This window comes from Trichomonas vaginalis, chromosome II (assembly GCF_026262505.1).
Source record: "Trichomonas vaginalis G3 chromosome II, whole genome shotgun sequence".
NCBI classification, from domain to species: Eukaryota; Parabasalia; order Trichomonadida; family Trichomonadidae; genus Trichomonas; species Trichomonas vaginalis.
In genome coordinates, this window is record NC_067204.1 from 17,308,481 (window position 1) to 17,325,541 (window position 17,061).

The 17,061-nt window shown below is 30.1% G+C and overlaps 4 protein-coding genes across 4 annotated transcripts, besides 6 other annotated features; 1 reads left to right on the plus strand and 3 right to left on the minus strand.

Moving 5' to 3' along the window:
• Positions 1-29: 29 nt before the first annotated feature.
• On the plus strand, positions 30-2,716 carry TVAGG3_0560780 (protein kinase protein; the record flags this gene model as incomplete). The annotated part of the gene is made up of 1 exon (XM_001579969.2): positions 48-2,693. The coding sequence occupies one exon, from the start codon at positions 48-50 to the stop codon at positions 2,691-2,693; it is 2,646 nt and encodes an 881-aa protein (XP_001580019.1).
• A 181-nt stretch (positions 2,717-2,897) lies between these two features.
• On the minus strand, positions 2,898-5,203 carry TVAGG3_0560790 (guanylate kinase protein; the record flags this gene model as incomplete). The annotated part of the gene is made up of 1 exon (XM_001579968.1): positions 4,481-4,987. The coding sequence occupies one exon, from the start codon at positions 4,985-4,987 to the stop codon at positions 4,481-4,483; it is 507 nt and encodes a 168-aa protein (XP_001580018.1).
• Positions 5,204-5,382: 179 nt separating this feature from the next.
• Positions 5,383-6,185: a mobile genetic element.
• Positions 6,186-6,763: 578 nt separating this feature from the next.
• TVAGG3_0560810 (biological adhesion protein) lies at positions 6,764-11,653 on the minus strand (the record flags this gene model as incomplete). Its single annotated transcript, XM_001579967.1, has 1 exon — positions 6,792-11,648. One exon carries the CDS (start codon positions 11,646-11,648, stop codon positions 6,792-6,794), a length of 4,857 nt encoding a protein of 1,618 aa, XP_001580017.1.
• A 164-nt stretch (positions 11,654-11,817) lies between these two features.
• On the minus strand, positions 11,818-12,368 carry TVAGG3_0560820 (uncharacterized protein; the record flags this gene model as incomplete). The annotated part of the gene is made up of 1 exon (XM_001579966.1): positions 11,830-12,363. The coding sequence occupies one exon, from the start codon at positions 12,361-12,363 to the stop codon at positions 11,830-11,832; it is 534 nt and encodes a 177-aa protein (XP_001580016.1).
• A 491-nt stretch (positions 12,369-12,859) lies between these two features.
• Positions 12,860-14,454: a mobile genetic element.
• A 470-nt stretch (positions 14,455-14,924) lies between these two features.
• Positions 14,925-14,947: a mobile genetic element.
• A 240-nt stretch (positions 14,948-15,187) lies between these two features.
• Positions 15,188-15,284: a mobile genetic element.
• Positions 15,285-15,429: 145 nt separating this feature from the next.
• Positions 15,430-16,470: a mobile genetic element.
• Positions 16,471-16,575: a mobile genetic element.
• Positions 16,576-17,061: the final 486 nt, after the last annotated feature.

Consider the following 17,061-nt stretch of genomic DNA (forward strand, 5'->3'; position numbering starts at 1 on the left):
TAAAACGATAAGTTTCAAATTCTTATCAAAAACTTTTTAAACAATCAATGACCGAAGATCAGGAGAAAGCGCTCGAAGAAAAGATCCAGCAATCTCTTCGCAAACTTAAAGTAATGTACCCCAACCTGGCAAAGAACATTGATGATTACGAAATTCAAAATACAATAGGAAAAGGTGGTTTTGGCGAAGTTAATTTAGCGAGATACACAAAAGATGGTAATTTATACGCTGTCAAACAAATTTTCGAAAAAAGATTACATGGAAACGCATTTCGTCGTTTCTTAGATGAAGTCAAAACGATGGCCAAATGCCTTGACGACTTTTTGCTCCCAATTTCAGGTTTTACATTCACTGCACCATATTCCATCATTACACCTTACATTCCATCAGGTTGTCTTAAAGATTATGTTTCAAAGAAATCTGCAGTTAAGTTAACGCCTACACAGCTTACAAAAATTGCTATGGGTATTGCCCATGGTATGATTGTTGTCCACGAGAACAATATTATTCACAGAGATCTTAAAACGGCCAACATTTTAATGGATGAGCATCTTCTTCCAAAGATTTGCGATTTTGGTATCGCTCGTTTTGAAGGCATAGGAGAAAGCAATCTCATGACCGCTGGAATAGGAACTTCTATTTACATGGCACCAGAATTATATGCAACAAGAACTTATTCAAACAAAGTCGATGTTTACTCATACGCTTTCATTCTCTGGGAGATGAGTGAGAAGAAGAGAGCTTTCGCTACAATCAAACCCGAAAAATTACACGAAAAAATTTATCAAAAAGGAGAACGCGAGACATTCTCAATGCAAACACCACGCGCCTTACAAACACTCATCAAGAAGTGCTGGGATGCCGATCCTTCCAAGAGACCAAGTTTCCAAAATATTTATAACGCATTTGCCACCGGAAAAGTATCATTCCTTGGTACAGATGAATCCGCGATCAAGAAATTCGCAGAAGAGATCGAAGCCAATCGCAATAACCTCCTCAAAGAACAAAATCGCAGAAATGACGCTGCGCAAAAGCGTGTTGAGAGCCATGTCAAGAGGGTTCATGAAAGGAAATCCAAAGAAGAGTCCAAGAAGAAAGAAGCCGAAATCAAATCTCATTCTGCATCTCAATCTCAATTCCAGTTCGAGAAACCATCACCAAAACCATCCCAAGCTCCACAGACACATGCCGTCAAACCTTCTGTCTTATCCGGACCACAAAACACCGCTGACAACACAACGACAGATCCTGTTTCTGTTCTTAAGAATTATCACAATGTCAATTTCAATGCCTTCGTTGAAGGATACGCGAAAACCATTGGAATTGAGCATTTCCCATTCTTCTCGACCGTATTCCAGAATTTCAATGATTCAACACCACCAGAAGTCATCAGATTCATTGCTAAGAATTGTAATTCTGTCATGGAGAGAAATCCAGATTTTATTTACCAATTTGGAGGATCTCCTTATTACACGACAATTCCAATCAACAGCAATGAATCAGTAGATGAAATCATTGAATCATTCCGTATATTATTTGTTTCTGCTCCTCAAATTGCAATTCATCCGAATTTGATTCCACAAATCAAGAAATTACTTGATTTCCGTGCAGAAAAAATGTTCATTCTTTACTCATATGCTGTTAAAAGAATCACAAAACTCACATTTACAAATGAAACACTTGAGATGCTCATTAACTTTGCTCCTAAAGTCAAAGACACACCTCTTGGACATCTCCTTATCAAATTGTTATTCTACATTGCTGCTTACGATTCCCGTTGCAAGCCATTCATTAAGAACAATGCTTACAACATCTTTGTTTCATTCACGTCATCAACAGACAGACAAACATGTATTTCTGCTTATAACGCAATCCTCAATTTGTTTGAGAATGTTGAGAATCCTGACTACAACACATTGACGAAACATTTAAGAGATGATTATTTAGCACCTTATGTTGTTTCTCTTCTTCTTCGTGCAAAAGGAATTCCTCGTAATGTTGAGTTAATTACTGAACTTATGCGTGTTGGCCAGAAGATTCCTCGCACATGGATTGTTGTCTATCAGATTGCTTTCGCAGGTGCAAATGATTTCCCTCTTACTGCTCCATTTTGGATGGATAACATGCATTCACAATTCGAATGCATTCTCAGACTTTTCTTTGTTTTATTCCATAATCATGAGAACCGCGATAGATTCCTTTCATGCCAATGGTACTTCGAGATGCTTATCTACATCTCTCGCATGAATAATGAGTTCTTCCACACTGTTGTTCCATCACTTCTTACAAGACAAACCGTTTCTATTTCTATTTTGGAACAGTTGTCAAATAGTGGATTCTGGAAGACATATTTGCAGTTTGCTCTTGATAAGAACACTACACAGCTTAATAACAACATTTTAGTTCTTCTTTCATGGTTCTCGTTACGTGCTGGATACGTAAAAGAGTTCGATGTCTTCGTGAACAGATTACTTCAACTCATTGTTGATCCTGTTTTAGCTGATAACTCTTTGAAGACTATTGCATCTCTTTCTTCTTATCCCCAGTTTATGAGCGTATTCCCTCACGATGAGAACTCCTACAACTACTTCGCAGCACTCGTAAACAACCCAGTTTACGGTCCTCCATCAAAGACTATTGTTGAGAATATGTATAAGTACATACAGTCTCAATACGCTAAAGGACAGAAATAAACAATTTATATTCACCTTTATTATATTTACTTTTTTAGAACAATAGATCTGTTTTTGAAATTAACATTTCGAAACCACTAATCACCAACAGCTTCTATATTAGTGATTAACTAGTTACACAAATTATTTCAACAAATATTAAAACATATTTGAGCTTTTCAATGATTTCTTCATTACTAACATAAACATTCTCCTTTAATTCATCAACATCGTTCGGATTGTTATCAATTTCTTTGTTATTTCCATGAAATGTTATCAAATGTAAGTATCATAACATGTGATCTATAATTTACAGAGGCAAATTAATTGATAAATTCACAATTTATTTAAAATTATTGAAAACTTCCAGGGTATTTTATTATCAAGCAAAATTTTTCGACGCAGTTGAGTAGTATTTGGACCATCAAAACCATAAGATATCAAAATTATTCGAAATATCCAGCAGTGAATGGGAAGAAGTCTACAAATCAAGATATACCAATGAAATTTACAATGAAAATAGGAGATACATCGGAAATACAGGTGACTTTTATGTTCACAAAGTTTATTTCTCAAAACTTGGTGACCAAGGCGTTATTATTCTTGAATCAGATGATATTAAATCGCTTATTTCCTCAGATACATTTGAAAACTCTTCTCGAAATGCTCGAGGCGGATCTATTTGCATTGTGGGAGGCCAAAGTTCTATTCGAAAAGTTTGTAGCTCGGCTTCTAAATCGACACAAGGCGGGAAATTTTGCTATGCACAGGCAACATATAATATCCCAGCTATTAATGAAGTTTTAGACTCATCAATAACGTTAAGTGATCCAGAAACTTATTTAGGACAAGATACTCTTTGGTTATCTTGTGGAAATATTTCATTTTTCCAAAACAATATCACAAGAAATCATTGTCAATATAATGCAGCTTTTGAACTAGCAGCTCCAGATAAGCATTCATCAGTGAAATATTTGATTATTGATGAAAATTATGCTGATTCCAGAATTTGTATGACACAATACATTCCAACAGCAACATATGACCGTGTTGTTATCATAAACAACACTGTTTCTAATGCTGATAACGGAATTGGATTGATTTTTTCTGTGAATTGCTTTACAATTTTAGAAAACTGTTTCATTGCAAATAACAAACAAAATGGTCAATTTTTGTTTGGAATTTATGAAGGTTCAATTACAGTATCTAATTCATATATTGATTCCACAGAACTATTATATGAATCAGACAAAAATATTTCGATAGGTATAATTACAGATGTTTTAGTTGAGCTTCATCTCTTTTCAACGGAGCTTTGTCCAACTGGGAACTACTTTGTTATCCTTGACAAAGGTTCAAATACAGAGCTTTTTCTCATACTGAAAATTGGATTAACTGCTGCGTCTCTTACACCCAATAGATGAATCGTTAAGATTTAAATAAATTAAATTCTTCAAATACTACTTAGAATATCATTTTATTTGAACCTGCAGATTAGCATTTTGCAATTCAAAATGAAATATTTCCTATGAACTATTTTTTATGCATGTTATAAAGAAATTATAAACTGATGCAGTACTTGCTCATTTATTAGATGAAACAGATGAATTAGAATCAACTGAATGATTAACTAAAGCAATTGTTAAATTCGAAGTACTGCCTGATAAATATCCTTGAGGTATTAAAAAAAATTCCAGTCTAAACAATTCTCCAATGAACCTATCAAAATTCTCTAAAGTTATTGAATAGAAAATAGATAGAAAACCGAGAAAATTAATTTTTACTTATTTTTTTAAAAAAATATTAATTTACTCTTCTACCATCTTAAATAACTGCTTGTCAATGTACTTAGTAGTTTCGTTGGAATTATCATTAATTAATAACATGTCCCATTTGTCTTTGTTTTCGTTAATCAATTTGATTTCTTCCTCGGCCGTTTTAAGCCTAGTTTTAATTGAGTTTTCATCATCCTGTCCTCTATATCTTATTCGTTCTTCAAGAACATCCATTGTTCTAGGTAATAAGCATATAATAAAAGGATTTAATTTTGTTTGTCTCATTTTAAGTGCTGCGTTTACATTAATATCGAATATACATATCTTTCCTGACTTAGTCACATTATCTAATGATTCATATGATGTAGCGTAAATATTTCTATGAATGTAATTGTAATCGATGAATTTTCCATCTTCAATATCTTTATTCATTTGTTCACGTGTGACAAATATATAGTCGACACCATTCCTTTCGCCTTCTCTTGGTTTCCTCGTTGTATGAGAGACGCTGAACGCAAATTGATCTTTATATTTATTCATTAAATTGTGAATGATTGTCCCTTTGCCAATACCTGAAGGACCAACAAAAACAATAGGTCGTGATGCAAACAAATAGTTTAATATCATTATGAAAATTGGATTTTTTGTTGGTTTCAATTTTCCATTCAATTTTAAAAAAAAAATCCATTTCACATTTTTCAAATTTTTTGGTTCATATTTTTAATTATATCTTAATCCAGAACAATTGAAGGATGCGACATCCATATATTTTCTCACAATTTTTCTGATGTCAGGTTCAGAATAATTTTGCGGTTTTTGTTAATTGATAAAATTTTTGCCATCTTACTTTTCTCCATCTTTTTAAACATATGAAAAATTATGTACTGGTAATTAACATTACATTTTATATTTTTGTTTTATTTGATGAATTTTTCGGGGCGGCGACAAATTTGCCCAGCCAGTAAAGTATTCAATTTTTTTTGCATTTTTTTAAAGCTTCTTAACTTAAATCATGGAATGTCTCAAAGACAAAAGTAGCATACAGCATGTAAAGCTAAAGAAAGATAATCATAATTAATACCTTAATTTTTAATATTACGCATTTTTAGGTGCAAAATTTAAAAACATTCTAATACAATAGAGCAGTTTCCAAAAGTAGCATACAGCATGCAAAGCTAAAGAAAGATAATCATAATTAATACCTTTAAAGTTTAAAATCTTGATTTTTTTTAAAATCAAATATTTATAACTTTAATACATACAGCTTAAACCTTATACTTGTTTTCTCTTGTGAGAAAGCAATCTTACAAAGCTAACAATCCTAAAAAATAAAGAATTAAAATTTCATACAATCTTTCTTCGAATCTGTTCTTTTCTTAAGCCGCGAGCGAAGCGAGTGGCTTAGTTTCGTAATTTCATACAATCTTTTTTCGAATCTGTTCTTTTCTTAAGCCACTCGCTTCGCTCGCGGCTTAGTTTCGTAATTTCATATAATCTTTTTTCGAATTTGTTCTTTTTGTCTCCCGCGAGCGAAGCGAGTGGCTTTTTATTTTTTTTTAATTTTTTTTCTTTCTTACTTTTTTCCCTTACTTACAAATTTGATAGTAACTTACCAAATCTCTCTATCATATAATAATAAATTAATCCATTTTTTGTTTCAAATCTGACACTTTACATTTCTGACATGTAAATATGTCACTTTTCACTTCACCTCACTGGGCAAGTTTGTGCCCCTCTCGAATTTTTCACTATATATACATAAAATTTTAAGGAGCCTCTGATGATAAAATAATTGCCTTTGAAAGTAGATTCTATTTTGGCTGATATCCTAAATAAAGTATCAAATGAATTAGATTCATTGTTTTTTTTTCGATTATTATTCGGATAAAATGGTTAACAATTGTCAGGTCAAATGTTTTTTGCGTAATTAACTTCAGGTAATAAAAACATTTCAAAGGCATTTTTTCTTTTTTCTGTTTTCAAGTTAAATATCCATATGAAAAATCATTTAAAATAGTATACATTATAAAAATATTACATTCAGAATAAATAAAATCAAAAATTATTTCAAATCAGATTCAGCAAAATTTTATAGAAGATAATTCCATTTTTCAGGCTGAACAAGGAGTAATTTTGTACTTAGTGTTGTCCAAATATTGAAATGCAGGCAGCAGGAAAATGAATATCATGATGTTTGATCCATTTCTTAACAACTTTGAGTATATAAAGGATAAGGTTTCATTAAAGCCCCAAATTATGAAGTTGACAATCAGTTCTGATTATCTTAAAAAGAAGTTACAAAAATATTGTTAGATATTTGCAAACAATAGTATAGAAATATAGTTTATTTAAAGCTGAAAAAGCTAGTCGTTTTCGGAATGAGTTGATTAGACTTCTCCCATTGTTTCTGTGCAGCTTGGATTTGTTGGTCTGTGCATCCAACAATGCTCAAAATGAGAGGAACTAATGAATCTCTCGTGTTGGTATCCTGCATGAAGAACTGAAGCAAAACTCTTCTCAAATATGCATTCATAACTTTGATTTTTTCGTTTTCTGCTTCACTGAGTTCTTCCTTCCTTCTCCTTTCTTCTTCTTCCGGAGTTAACTCTGCCATCTCGAAGAAAACATCCTTAGACACTTCAAACTTAGCGAATCTCTTCTCTTTCTCTTGATTCAACTGTTTCAAAATGTCTTCTTTCTCACTCAATAACTCCGTGTATTGGCGACTTGATTTTTCAAGCATTTTAGCCATTTTTTGTGCTTTGTTTTCGATATCTTTCGTTGCTTGTGATGATTCCAATCTTTCTTCAAGTTCTTTGATTCTTTCTTCTTGTCTGTGAACTGTTTCCAGATATTTGTTGCTGTCTTCTGTTCCAACGCTTGTATTTTGTTGTGACAAAAGTGTTGTAACTTGTTGTTGCAAATCATCAATTTGTTGTTGATTCCTCTTTGTCGTGTTGACATATCTTTGAAGTAATTTCTTCAAGCCTTGTATTGTTTCTTCTTTCTCTTTCACGACTTCTTCGTCGTGATGTGCAATTTCGCTTTTCTCCAACTGTTTCTGCAGAATTGTTTTCTCTGATTTCAACTGCTGATTTTCTTTCTCCAAAGCTGTAAATTGATCATGTTGTTCCTTCATTGTTTTCCTCTGTTCTGCAACTAATCTTTCTGTTTCTTGTAATCCGTTTGTTAATGATTGATTCTCATTTGTTAAATCATTAACTGCCTTTCTCAAATGTTCTTCTAATTCTGTTGATTCTTGTTTAGATTTTGTTAATTCATTGTTTGAAGTTGTTAAAGAAGAAACCTTTTCTCTTAAATCTTCAAGTTCAGATGAATAATTTGCATTTAATTTTGTAATTTCAGAGAGTTGTTGAATCAGTTTTTGTGATTCTTGTTCAAGAGATTTAACTTTGTTTGTTAAATCAACGTTTTTATTCTGTGTTTCCAATGTTATTTTGGCTTGGTTTTGCGATTCATTCTCTAAATCTTTGTTTCTTTTACTCAGATTTGCATTTTCTTGTTCAATTTGTTTTAATTTCGTCTGCAAATCATTCAAATTCATTTCTAAGTTCTGTTTCTTTGTATTCAAGTTGTAGATCTGGTTATCTAATTTAGAGTTCAAATTAACAATTTCTGATTGCTTCTCCATCAGATGATTGTTTAATTCTGAGATTTGCTTCAAATAATTTTGTTCTTTCTTCTTCATTTCTTCAATTTCTTTTTCTTTGTTAGCAATTTCTTCATTACTAACATCGAATTTCTTCTTCAAATCATCAACTTCGTTCTGATATTTTGCAATTTCTTGGTTGTTTTCCTGCAAATCTTTCAATTTTTGGTTCAAATCTTCTATTTGTTTTTGATATTTATTGATTTCTTCGTTGTTTTGATTCAGTTTTTGGTTTAATTCATTGATTTGTTTCTCAGAATTAGATTTTTCTTCATTTAATTCATCAATTTGTTGTTGGTATTTAGCGATTTCCTGGTTATTTTGCTGCAAATCAATTAATTTATTCTTCAAATCTTCAACTTGTTTTTGGTAATTAACAACTTCTTCGTTGCTTTGTTTACTCAATTCTTCAATTTGCTTCTTATAATTAGCTATCAAATCATTATTTTGTTTAGTAATATTTAATTCTTTCTTCAATTCATTAATCTGCTTCTGATAATTAATGATTTCTTCATTATTTTGTTTAGTATTATTTAATTCATTAATTTGTTTCTTATAATTAGTAATTTCTTCTTCATTTTGTTGAAGTTTTCTTCTTAATGATTCAATCATTTCAGAATTATTAGATTTATTAGATAATAAATCATTAATTTGCTTTTGATATTCTGCTTCACTTTTCTCTTTAATTTGCTGCATTTCGTTTAATTGATTGTTTAATTCTTTGTTTTCTGTTTGTAATTCAATTATTTGAACATTCTGCTGTTCATTACTTATTTTCTGCAAATCATTGATTTGTTGTTGATATCTTTCTTCTTTTTCTTCTTTATCTTGTTGCATTTCATTTAATTGATTATTTAATTCTTTATTTTCTTGTTCTAAATCATTAATTTGTTTTTCTTTTTCTTGCAACAAAACATTCTTTTCATTAAGTTGATTTGATATTTGATTGATTTGTTGTTCGTATTTCTGAGTTATTTCGTAGTTCTCTGATGCCAAAGCTTTTGTTGTCTCTTCGTAATCATTAATTGATTGATTTAATGAATCAATCTTTTTATTCAAAGAAATAATTTTTTGATCAGAGTTGTTTGACTGCAAAAGTTGTTCATTTTCACTCTTTGCTGCTTTAAGATCATTCAGTGTCTTCTGGAGAGCCTTCGTAAGTTGTTTAACGTTTTGTTCCAACTCATTAATTTTTGGATTATTCGAATCTTGTTTCATTTTTTCGTATTCTTCCTTGAGTTTATCGAATTCTTCTTTACTATCAAGGAATGTGTTGTTTTCTTCTTGTAGTTGTAATGCTAGTTGTTCTAATTCTGAAATATTTGATTTTTGTTCATTAATTATTCCGTCTTTTTTCAGAATTTCTTGTTGCAATCTCTCGATTGATTCATTCTTCTGTTCTGTGACTGCGGATACTTCACGTTTCATTCTGTTCTGGATCTCGATTTTCTCGTTTTGGAGCTTAGAAATCGTGTTCTTTAGTTCTGATATCTGATTTACTAATTGTATTGAGTCATTTGTCATATTATCTATCTTATCATTATATGACTTGATTAATTCTTCCTTTTCTCTGTTCATTTCTTCGATCTTTTGAAGATTAATATTATTTTCGGAATTTTCTTCAGATTTTTGCTTCATTTCTCGTAATTTGGCATTCTCTGACTTCAGATTCATGATATTTTCACTCAATTCTTGGATTTTCGCATTTGAATTATTTAATTGATTTTGAATTTGAGAAATCTTTTGATTTAACTCTTGTTCTTTAATATTACTTTGCTCTATTAATGATTTAGATGCCTTAAGTTCATTTTCGAGCTGTAATTTTTCATTATTATTTGATTGTAATTTTTGAGAACTCTGTTCGACCAATTTATTTACATCATTGAGTTTGCTAATGAGATCTGACTTTTCTTTTTCTAATTTGGAAATATTAGTTTGTAATTGGGACTTTTGGTCAGATAACTCTTTGATTTTGGCATTATTCTGGTCATTTAATGATTTGGACTGCTTCAATTCGTTTGAAAAATGATCGTTTTCTTCCATCAAATTTTGCATCGAAATTTTTGTTTCGTTCAATTGCTGAAGTATGAAAGCCTTCTCTTCAGACAAGTTCTGATTAAGCTGTTGTAGTTTGGAACTCTCTTTTTCTTTCTGAGATTTGGAATTATTCAAATCTCCTGAAATTTTCTGGTTTAATGCATTGAGATCATTGATTTTAGCCTCAGAATTGGCTAATTTTTGATTCAATTCTTGCATTTTTGTGTTATTTTGCTCATAAATTTTTTGTAATTGAGATTTTTCTTCGGAAATCTTATTATTTTGTTGAGAAAGTTCATTTAGTTTAGCTTTGTCTTGCTCAATTTGAGATTTGAGGTCTTTTTCAAGTTGATTTTTCTCATTTGTCAATTTCTGAATCATTTCATTAAGTTCTTGCAATTTAGCATTGTTTTGTGCCATAGCAGAACTATTTGTGTTGCTTTGTTCAACCTTCGCTTTTGCATTTGATAATTCAGATTCAAGTCTTGATTTTTCATCAATCAAGCTATTATTTAATGCATTTAACTCATCAATCTTTGAGGAGTTTTGCTCGTTCAATAATTTTGATTCTGATAATTCATTTTGTAATTTTTGGACCATTGAATTAAGATTTTGGATTTGGCTTGAGAGTTCTTGAGAATCTTTGTTATCTTCCTTAAGCGAATATTGATTATTTTGACTCTGAATCAAATTTGAAATATTATTATTTTGATTTGACCTGAGTTGCTGCAGTTCTGTATCAAGTTCCTCAAGTTTAGAAATGAAGTCTGTTTCTTGAGCTTCTAATTCTAAGTTTCTCGAAGTTAATTCTTTTACTTTTTGAAGAGCCTCTTCCCTTTGCTGTTCTAGTTGCTTGGTGTATTCGTTATCTGTTGATGCATTGGCCAGTTTAGCCTTTAATTCTTCATTTTCAGTCTGAACTTGAGCAATCGCGGCTTTTGCAGCTTTTTTAAATTTAGAGAAAGCCTCCTTCTCTGCGTTGTATTTAGCTTCGAACTCCGATGGAGTTGTAGTTGCGGCTAATTGATCGGAATAAGTTTGAATCTTTTGAGATAGAGCTTGAATGATTTCTTCTTTCTCAGCAATTTGTCTGTCTTTCTCCTTTAGTGCCTCCAAATTGCTATTTGAATCTTGAGAAGGTGTTGTAATATTTAATGGATCAGATTGAAGATTATTAGATTTAAAATCTGCAATTTGAGCTTCAAGTTCTGCACATTTCTTTTGATATTTTTCTTTTTCGTCGACAGATTCGCGAACGAGATCTTGAAATGAACTTAATTGAGATTTTGAGCATTGTATTTCAAGTTCCATCTCGGAAATTTGATTCTTTTGGCGCTCAATAAGTGCCAAATGTTCATTTTTTGTATTGTTTAATTTTTCTTTCAATGTAAATAGCTGAGAGCATATTCTTTGCAACTCAGTTACATTGTTAATCTTACCTATCATGTCTAAGGTGAGTGTGACAGTCTTTTTGGGAGTTGACGTCGCACTCATCTTTGAACAGAATTTTTTTTATGAAAATTATCGCTCCGAATATCTACGAAATAACATTATATACTATTACAAGAAAATTTAAATGACTTTTGTTGAAATTTAAAACCTTATGTTCATTATTTTTTTTATCAAATAAAAGAAAACAAATATTTTACATTGACAAAACAAATATAGTCTTTGGTTACTCTGGGGGTATCAATTGTTCCAAGTAATTCCTCATCTCATTCAGATCTTTAAATTGGCGAGGCTGAGATGTCCACGAAGGGACACTAAAGTCTTCTGTGTATGATATCGGTTTATATTCAAATGGTATTCCTTTGGAGATAGAGAATGTAAATTCATAATTATTTCCAACTGAAAATTGGAAAAAGTCATTAGTAACTCCTGTTAGCTGAATACCAGGAACAGAAAACACGCATTCTAGAACTTTGCTTTTACGAGATAATTCTCTCTTTAAATCTCTTATATGGGAAATCGATTTATCCATTTGATTGATGGTTCCTTCCATTGCATTTATATCTGTATTGATGTCATTAATTTGTCTTTGAATTTCTTCGACTGAAATTTTATGCATTTGTTGAGCTTCAGCTAATCTCTCGCGATAAACTTCAATATCCTCGCGGACATCATTTTTCCTAATGCGTACAAGATCTTTATAGCATTTTTCTATTTGGATATATCTTTCTTTCCAAAATGATTCATCACTTTCAGTCATTTCTGTTTAAAATTTCGCAAATATGACATTTTTGCTTTACATGTCAAAAACATCAAATATTTTTGAGGTTCCAGATTTCGAATGTTGGCATGCTTTCAATAGATTTCACTATATATATATACATTATGGTGGCGACTTCCAACTTCTAGATCTACCATAAAATTATAGAAACACCGTGATATGCTTATATTCTCGCGTCTAGAGATTGAGAGGTTTACAAAAGCGTGCGATACTAGTTGCTACATTAAGTTTGCCCTTGTAATTATTTCTGCTATTTAGACACTTTAAGATATCTGAGGTGCATTGATTTGCAATACAATTTTCGACTCAATATGGCGAGCAAATCAATGAAATTATTGTAATGATTGTGTGGATCTAATTAATTACTATTGTTTACAAAAATGTTTAGCATTAAAGACATACAATTAAAGACGATTCACAATAAACAATAACTTCTTTTAACCAATTTTTAATTTGAATTTTGTCGATGTGAAGATTTCAAACCAAAGGTACATTCACTAGGCGATAACAGTAAAATGGGATGAAAATAGGATAAATAGCATCCCTATATAGTGCCTAACAATATTTATACGGGCCAAAAAAATTTGGCTAGAGATTTGCCGAGTTATAAAACTTAGAAAATTGAGAGGGATTTTTATTTTTGAATTTTTTTTGGAAAGTTAAAATTGCGATTAAAAATCGATTTCCAGGAGAACTAAGCATCTCATCATATATTTAAATCGATAAAAATATTAAATAATAGTTGAATAGTATAACAACGTGAAATTATGGCTGAATCTACAGAAAAAATGAACATATTTGACATTTTTGAAAATTCATACGTTAGATGGTGACAGACTCATAAACTATACTTTAGCTAAGATTGATATATGGTTTCAACAACACATGATTAAAATCGTAAAAATATTTTAGATTTCAAAAAGATATATATGGTAATATAATGGAACAAAGTCAACAAATAGCATGTTAAATATGTTATAATTAACTTTTTATTAGATCCAATAGTAGATATCGAATGGTTTCCAGCTTTATGGTTAAATATTTTCTTTTCGAGCTTCTCTTTAACTGTTGTATTAAGGTTGTAAATTTTTGATGCTAGAAACTATGGAATCTTCTTTGCTGCTGCATTTTTCTTGAGAGTTCTTGCAATTTCGAATAGATCTGCGCATTGTATGAAATGGAGGCTTTAAAATATCTTGAAAACAGAATAGGACTGCTTTTCTAAAGGAATGCTTACTTGTAAATCAGAGAGTTTCAAAATTGAGAGCAAGATTATCATCATAACTTTCGATTTTGCTGCGAAAAAGGAAGACAAGTAATTAACAAATCATTTACTGTTGTTCATCAAAAGAAGAAAACTTTGATAACAACTAATGATGATAAAATCAAGCTATCTTTTAATATTTTAAATTGATAAGACATTCAAAATATTTGAATGGTTTAAAATATTTTCTTTTAATTTCTATAAGATATTATCATGATTATATAATAAAATTTAAATTTTTATTCAAAAAGGCAATATTTCAAACTTTTAATTTCAAAAATCTTAATTCTGCAATAAGTGTATTTAATTGTAGCAAATTTAATGATCCTTCGTCATGCTTAGCAATTTGGAACTCATAAATTAATGATTTCTTCAAGTAAAATTCTGCATTATTTCAAAAGTCAATAATTCTCTAGTAACTTTTCTTCAAACCCTAACCATTATATTATATGTATAATGGAGAATAATTGCAAAGAAAGATAGCCGAATTTACTGGGTAGTTCTTGTGATGCGAAATAATTGCAAATTAACACCTAGTTTTAACAGCATCAATCTCTTTTTGCTCTCATTTAAATGCATTCGCACACTTTAATTTTGAAATATAAGAGTTTTGGAAATTATCAAATTTATCTGCTCAAATACTATAGATCTTCATAAGTGTTAATAGAATCATTAGCCTTACATATAGTGTTTAATATAATGATGCACATTATACTGGGATTCATTCCTTATTCATCTAGTTATTATAAGATTTACAACCCCATGAAAATTTAAAATTTTGTCAAAAATAGTGAATGTACCTTTTTCAAACCATCAGTTATGATAGCAAGCATACAGTACTGAAGAAAAATTAGTTAATAATAATGTAGAAAATTAAAAAAGTGAGGGAAAAAGATTGATGGGAATTATTTTTTAAATATCGCATAAAGAATAAATAAATATTAAGATTTGAACCAATAATTTGACCAGAAATTGTGTGAAAAAAAAGAAGAGTGAAAACTAATTGAAAGTTATCAAAAAATTGAATAAAATAAAATTGATAATGCATTCAAAAATTTTCAGGGAAATTTTGAAAAAATACATTATATTTATGTTATAAGAAAGGATATTAGTTGGAAAAATTTAAATATATTGGTTCCGATGAAATACCGTAAAGAAAAAAGAACATATATTTTTTTAGTAAATATAGATTGCTGAAATAGTTACAAATATGGCTATCCTATTTTTGGTTACTAAGCCGACGATTTGAAAAAATCAAAAAATTATCACAAGGAAAGAGGGGGGCACAAACTTGCCCAGTGAGGTGAAGTGAAAAGTGACAGATTTACATGTCAGAAATGTAAAGTGTCAGATTTGAAACAAAAAATGGATTAATTTATTATTATATGATAGAGAGATTTGGTAAGTTACTATCAAATTTGTAAGTAAGGGGAAAAAAAGTAAGAAAGAAAAAAAATTTTTAAAAATAAAAAGCCACTCGCTTCGCTCGCGGTTGACAAAAAGAACAAATTCGTAAAATAATTGTATGAAATTACGAAACTAAGCCACTCCTTCGCTCGCGGCTTAAGAAAAGAACAGATTCGAAAAAAGATTGTATGAAATTACGAAACTAAGCCACTCGCTTCGCTCGCGGCTTAAGAAAAGAACAGATTCGAAAAAAGATTGTACGAAATCACGAAACTAAGCCGCGAGCGAAGCGAGCGGCTTAAGTAAACAACATATTTCAGATTATCGATACTAAAAATTTTTTTATTTTATTACATTTTTTTGCTTTTTTTTAAGGGTGCACACGAGAGGATCATGTAAACTTCAGAATTTAGAACCTTATTTTTAGGCATTATCTTGGCTACCTATTTCGGCTCGAAAAGCAAAAAATATCAAAAAATACAACTTGAGTCCATTATGACCCTTTCATGGAGGTAGTTTTTCTCCGCTAGTATTTTCCCTTTGAATCTCTTTACAATTCGAAATCAAATTCAAAACTCAGTAGAAGAAAGGAAGAATCGACTTACTACGGTTGTAATACGAATAAATACATATATTTAATTATTTTTATTTACATAATAATTGTTTGAAGCTCATATTCCATCAAATTTTTAAATAAAAACATTAAAATGTTGAAAATGTTCATATATTTTAATAAGGTTTTGGCACTTTATTGAGGAATTACTACATACATAGTCGAACTGAACTTGATATTTTGAAATTTAAATTATTTATCAAAATTAAAATTTAACTTGAAATTTATAATTATTTAGTCATATTTTGCATAATTCTAAGTAGATTTTGTAAAAAATCAAGAAAGAAAAATTTTAACGTGCTTTATTTTTTCTTTTTTATAATAATACATATTATTATATAATTAACATATTCATAATGTTTCACCCTTTCAAAAATATAATCCTCCTCCTCTCAAATAAACGTACATACGGGTGGCCTCTTTTTTCAAAAAATTAAAATTTGAAATTTTGTGCTCAAATATTAGAGATTTTTTCAACCTTCAACGATATATGTTGTCTATATCAGACCTCCTTTCTTTTTGATACTTAACATTGTTCCTAAATCTTAGCCGTTAAGGCTGTTCTGAAAATATTTTTTTTTCGAAAAAATTCGAAAAAAATTCTTAAAATTCAAAAATCCCTTAATTCCTGAGGATTTTGGAAAAAAGTTTTTACATGAACATGTGTATATTATATGAAGTATATTGATAAGGTAAAAATCAAATTTTATTGCATATTCATCGAGAAAATAAACTAACGAATCCCTCAAAATTGAGAGGGTAATCCTCCTCCTCTCAAATAAACGTACATACGGGTGCACCCTTAAGAAGCTAAATTCTGAAGTTTACATGATCCTCTCGTGTGCACCCTTAAAAAAATGCAAAAAAATTGAATACTTTACTGGCTGGGCAAATTTGTCGCCGCCCCACAAGGAAATAATTTGTTTATATAATTTTTTTGGGTTAATATTGTGCATTCAAAATTATTTGATTACAATTCAATCTTAAAACATCACGCATAATTTAATTCAAATTAATTAAATTATTTTTTAAGGACAAAACATTTCCATTGACATAGCATTTTACTTATAAAATCGAACTTTACGAATAAAAATTCAATTAAAATTCTAGTGATCAGCTTTTCTTTTGATTCTAGCGCGATCTTTCATTTTCCAGTTGATATTTAAAAACATGGTCCGAAAAAGCTAGTCTGAAATTAGAAGGTAAGTTTTGAAAGATCTATTCAAAATTACTACATAATTCAAAAAAATTATTACCTTTAATAATATTCATATTTACCAGCACAACAAAAATTTTCATTGAAATATTCGATATCAAATTTTACTTTTTTCATAAAAATGGCATACAAACATCTTATATAACATTGTTTATCAGAAATAATTTTACCATACAG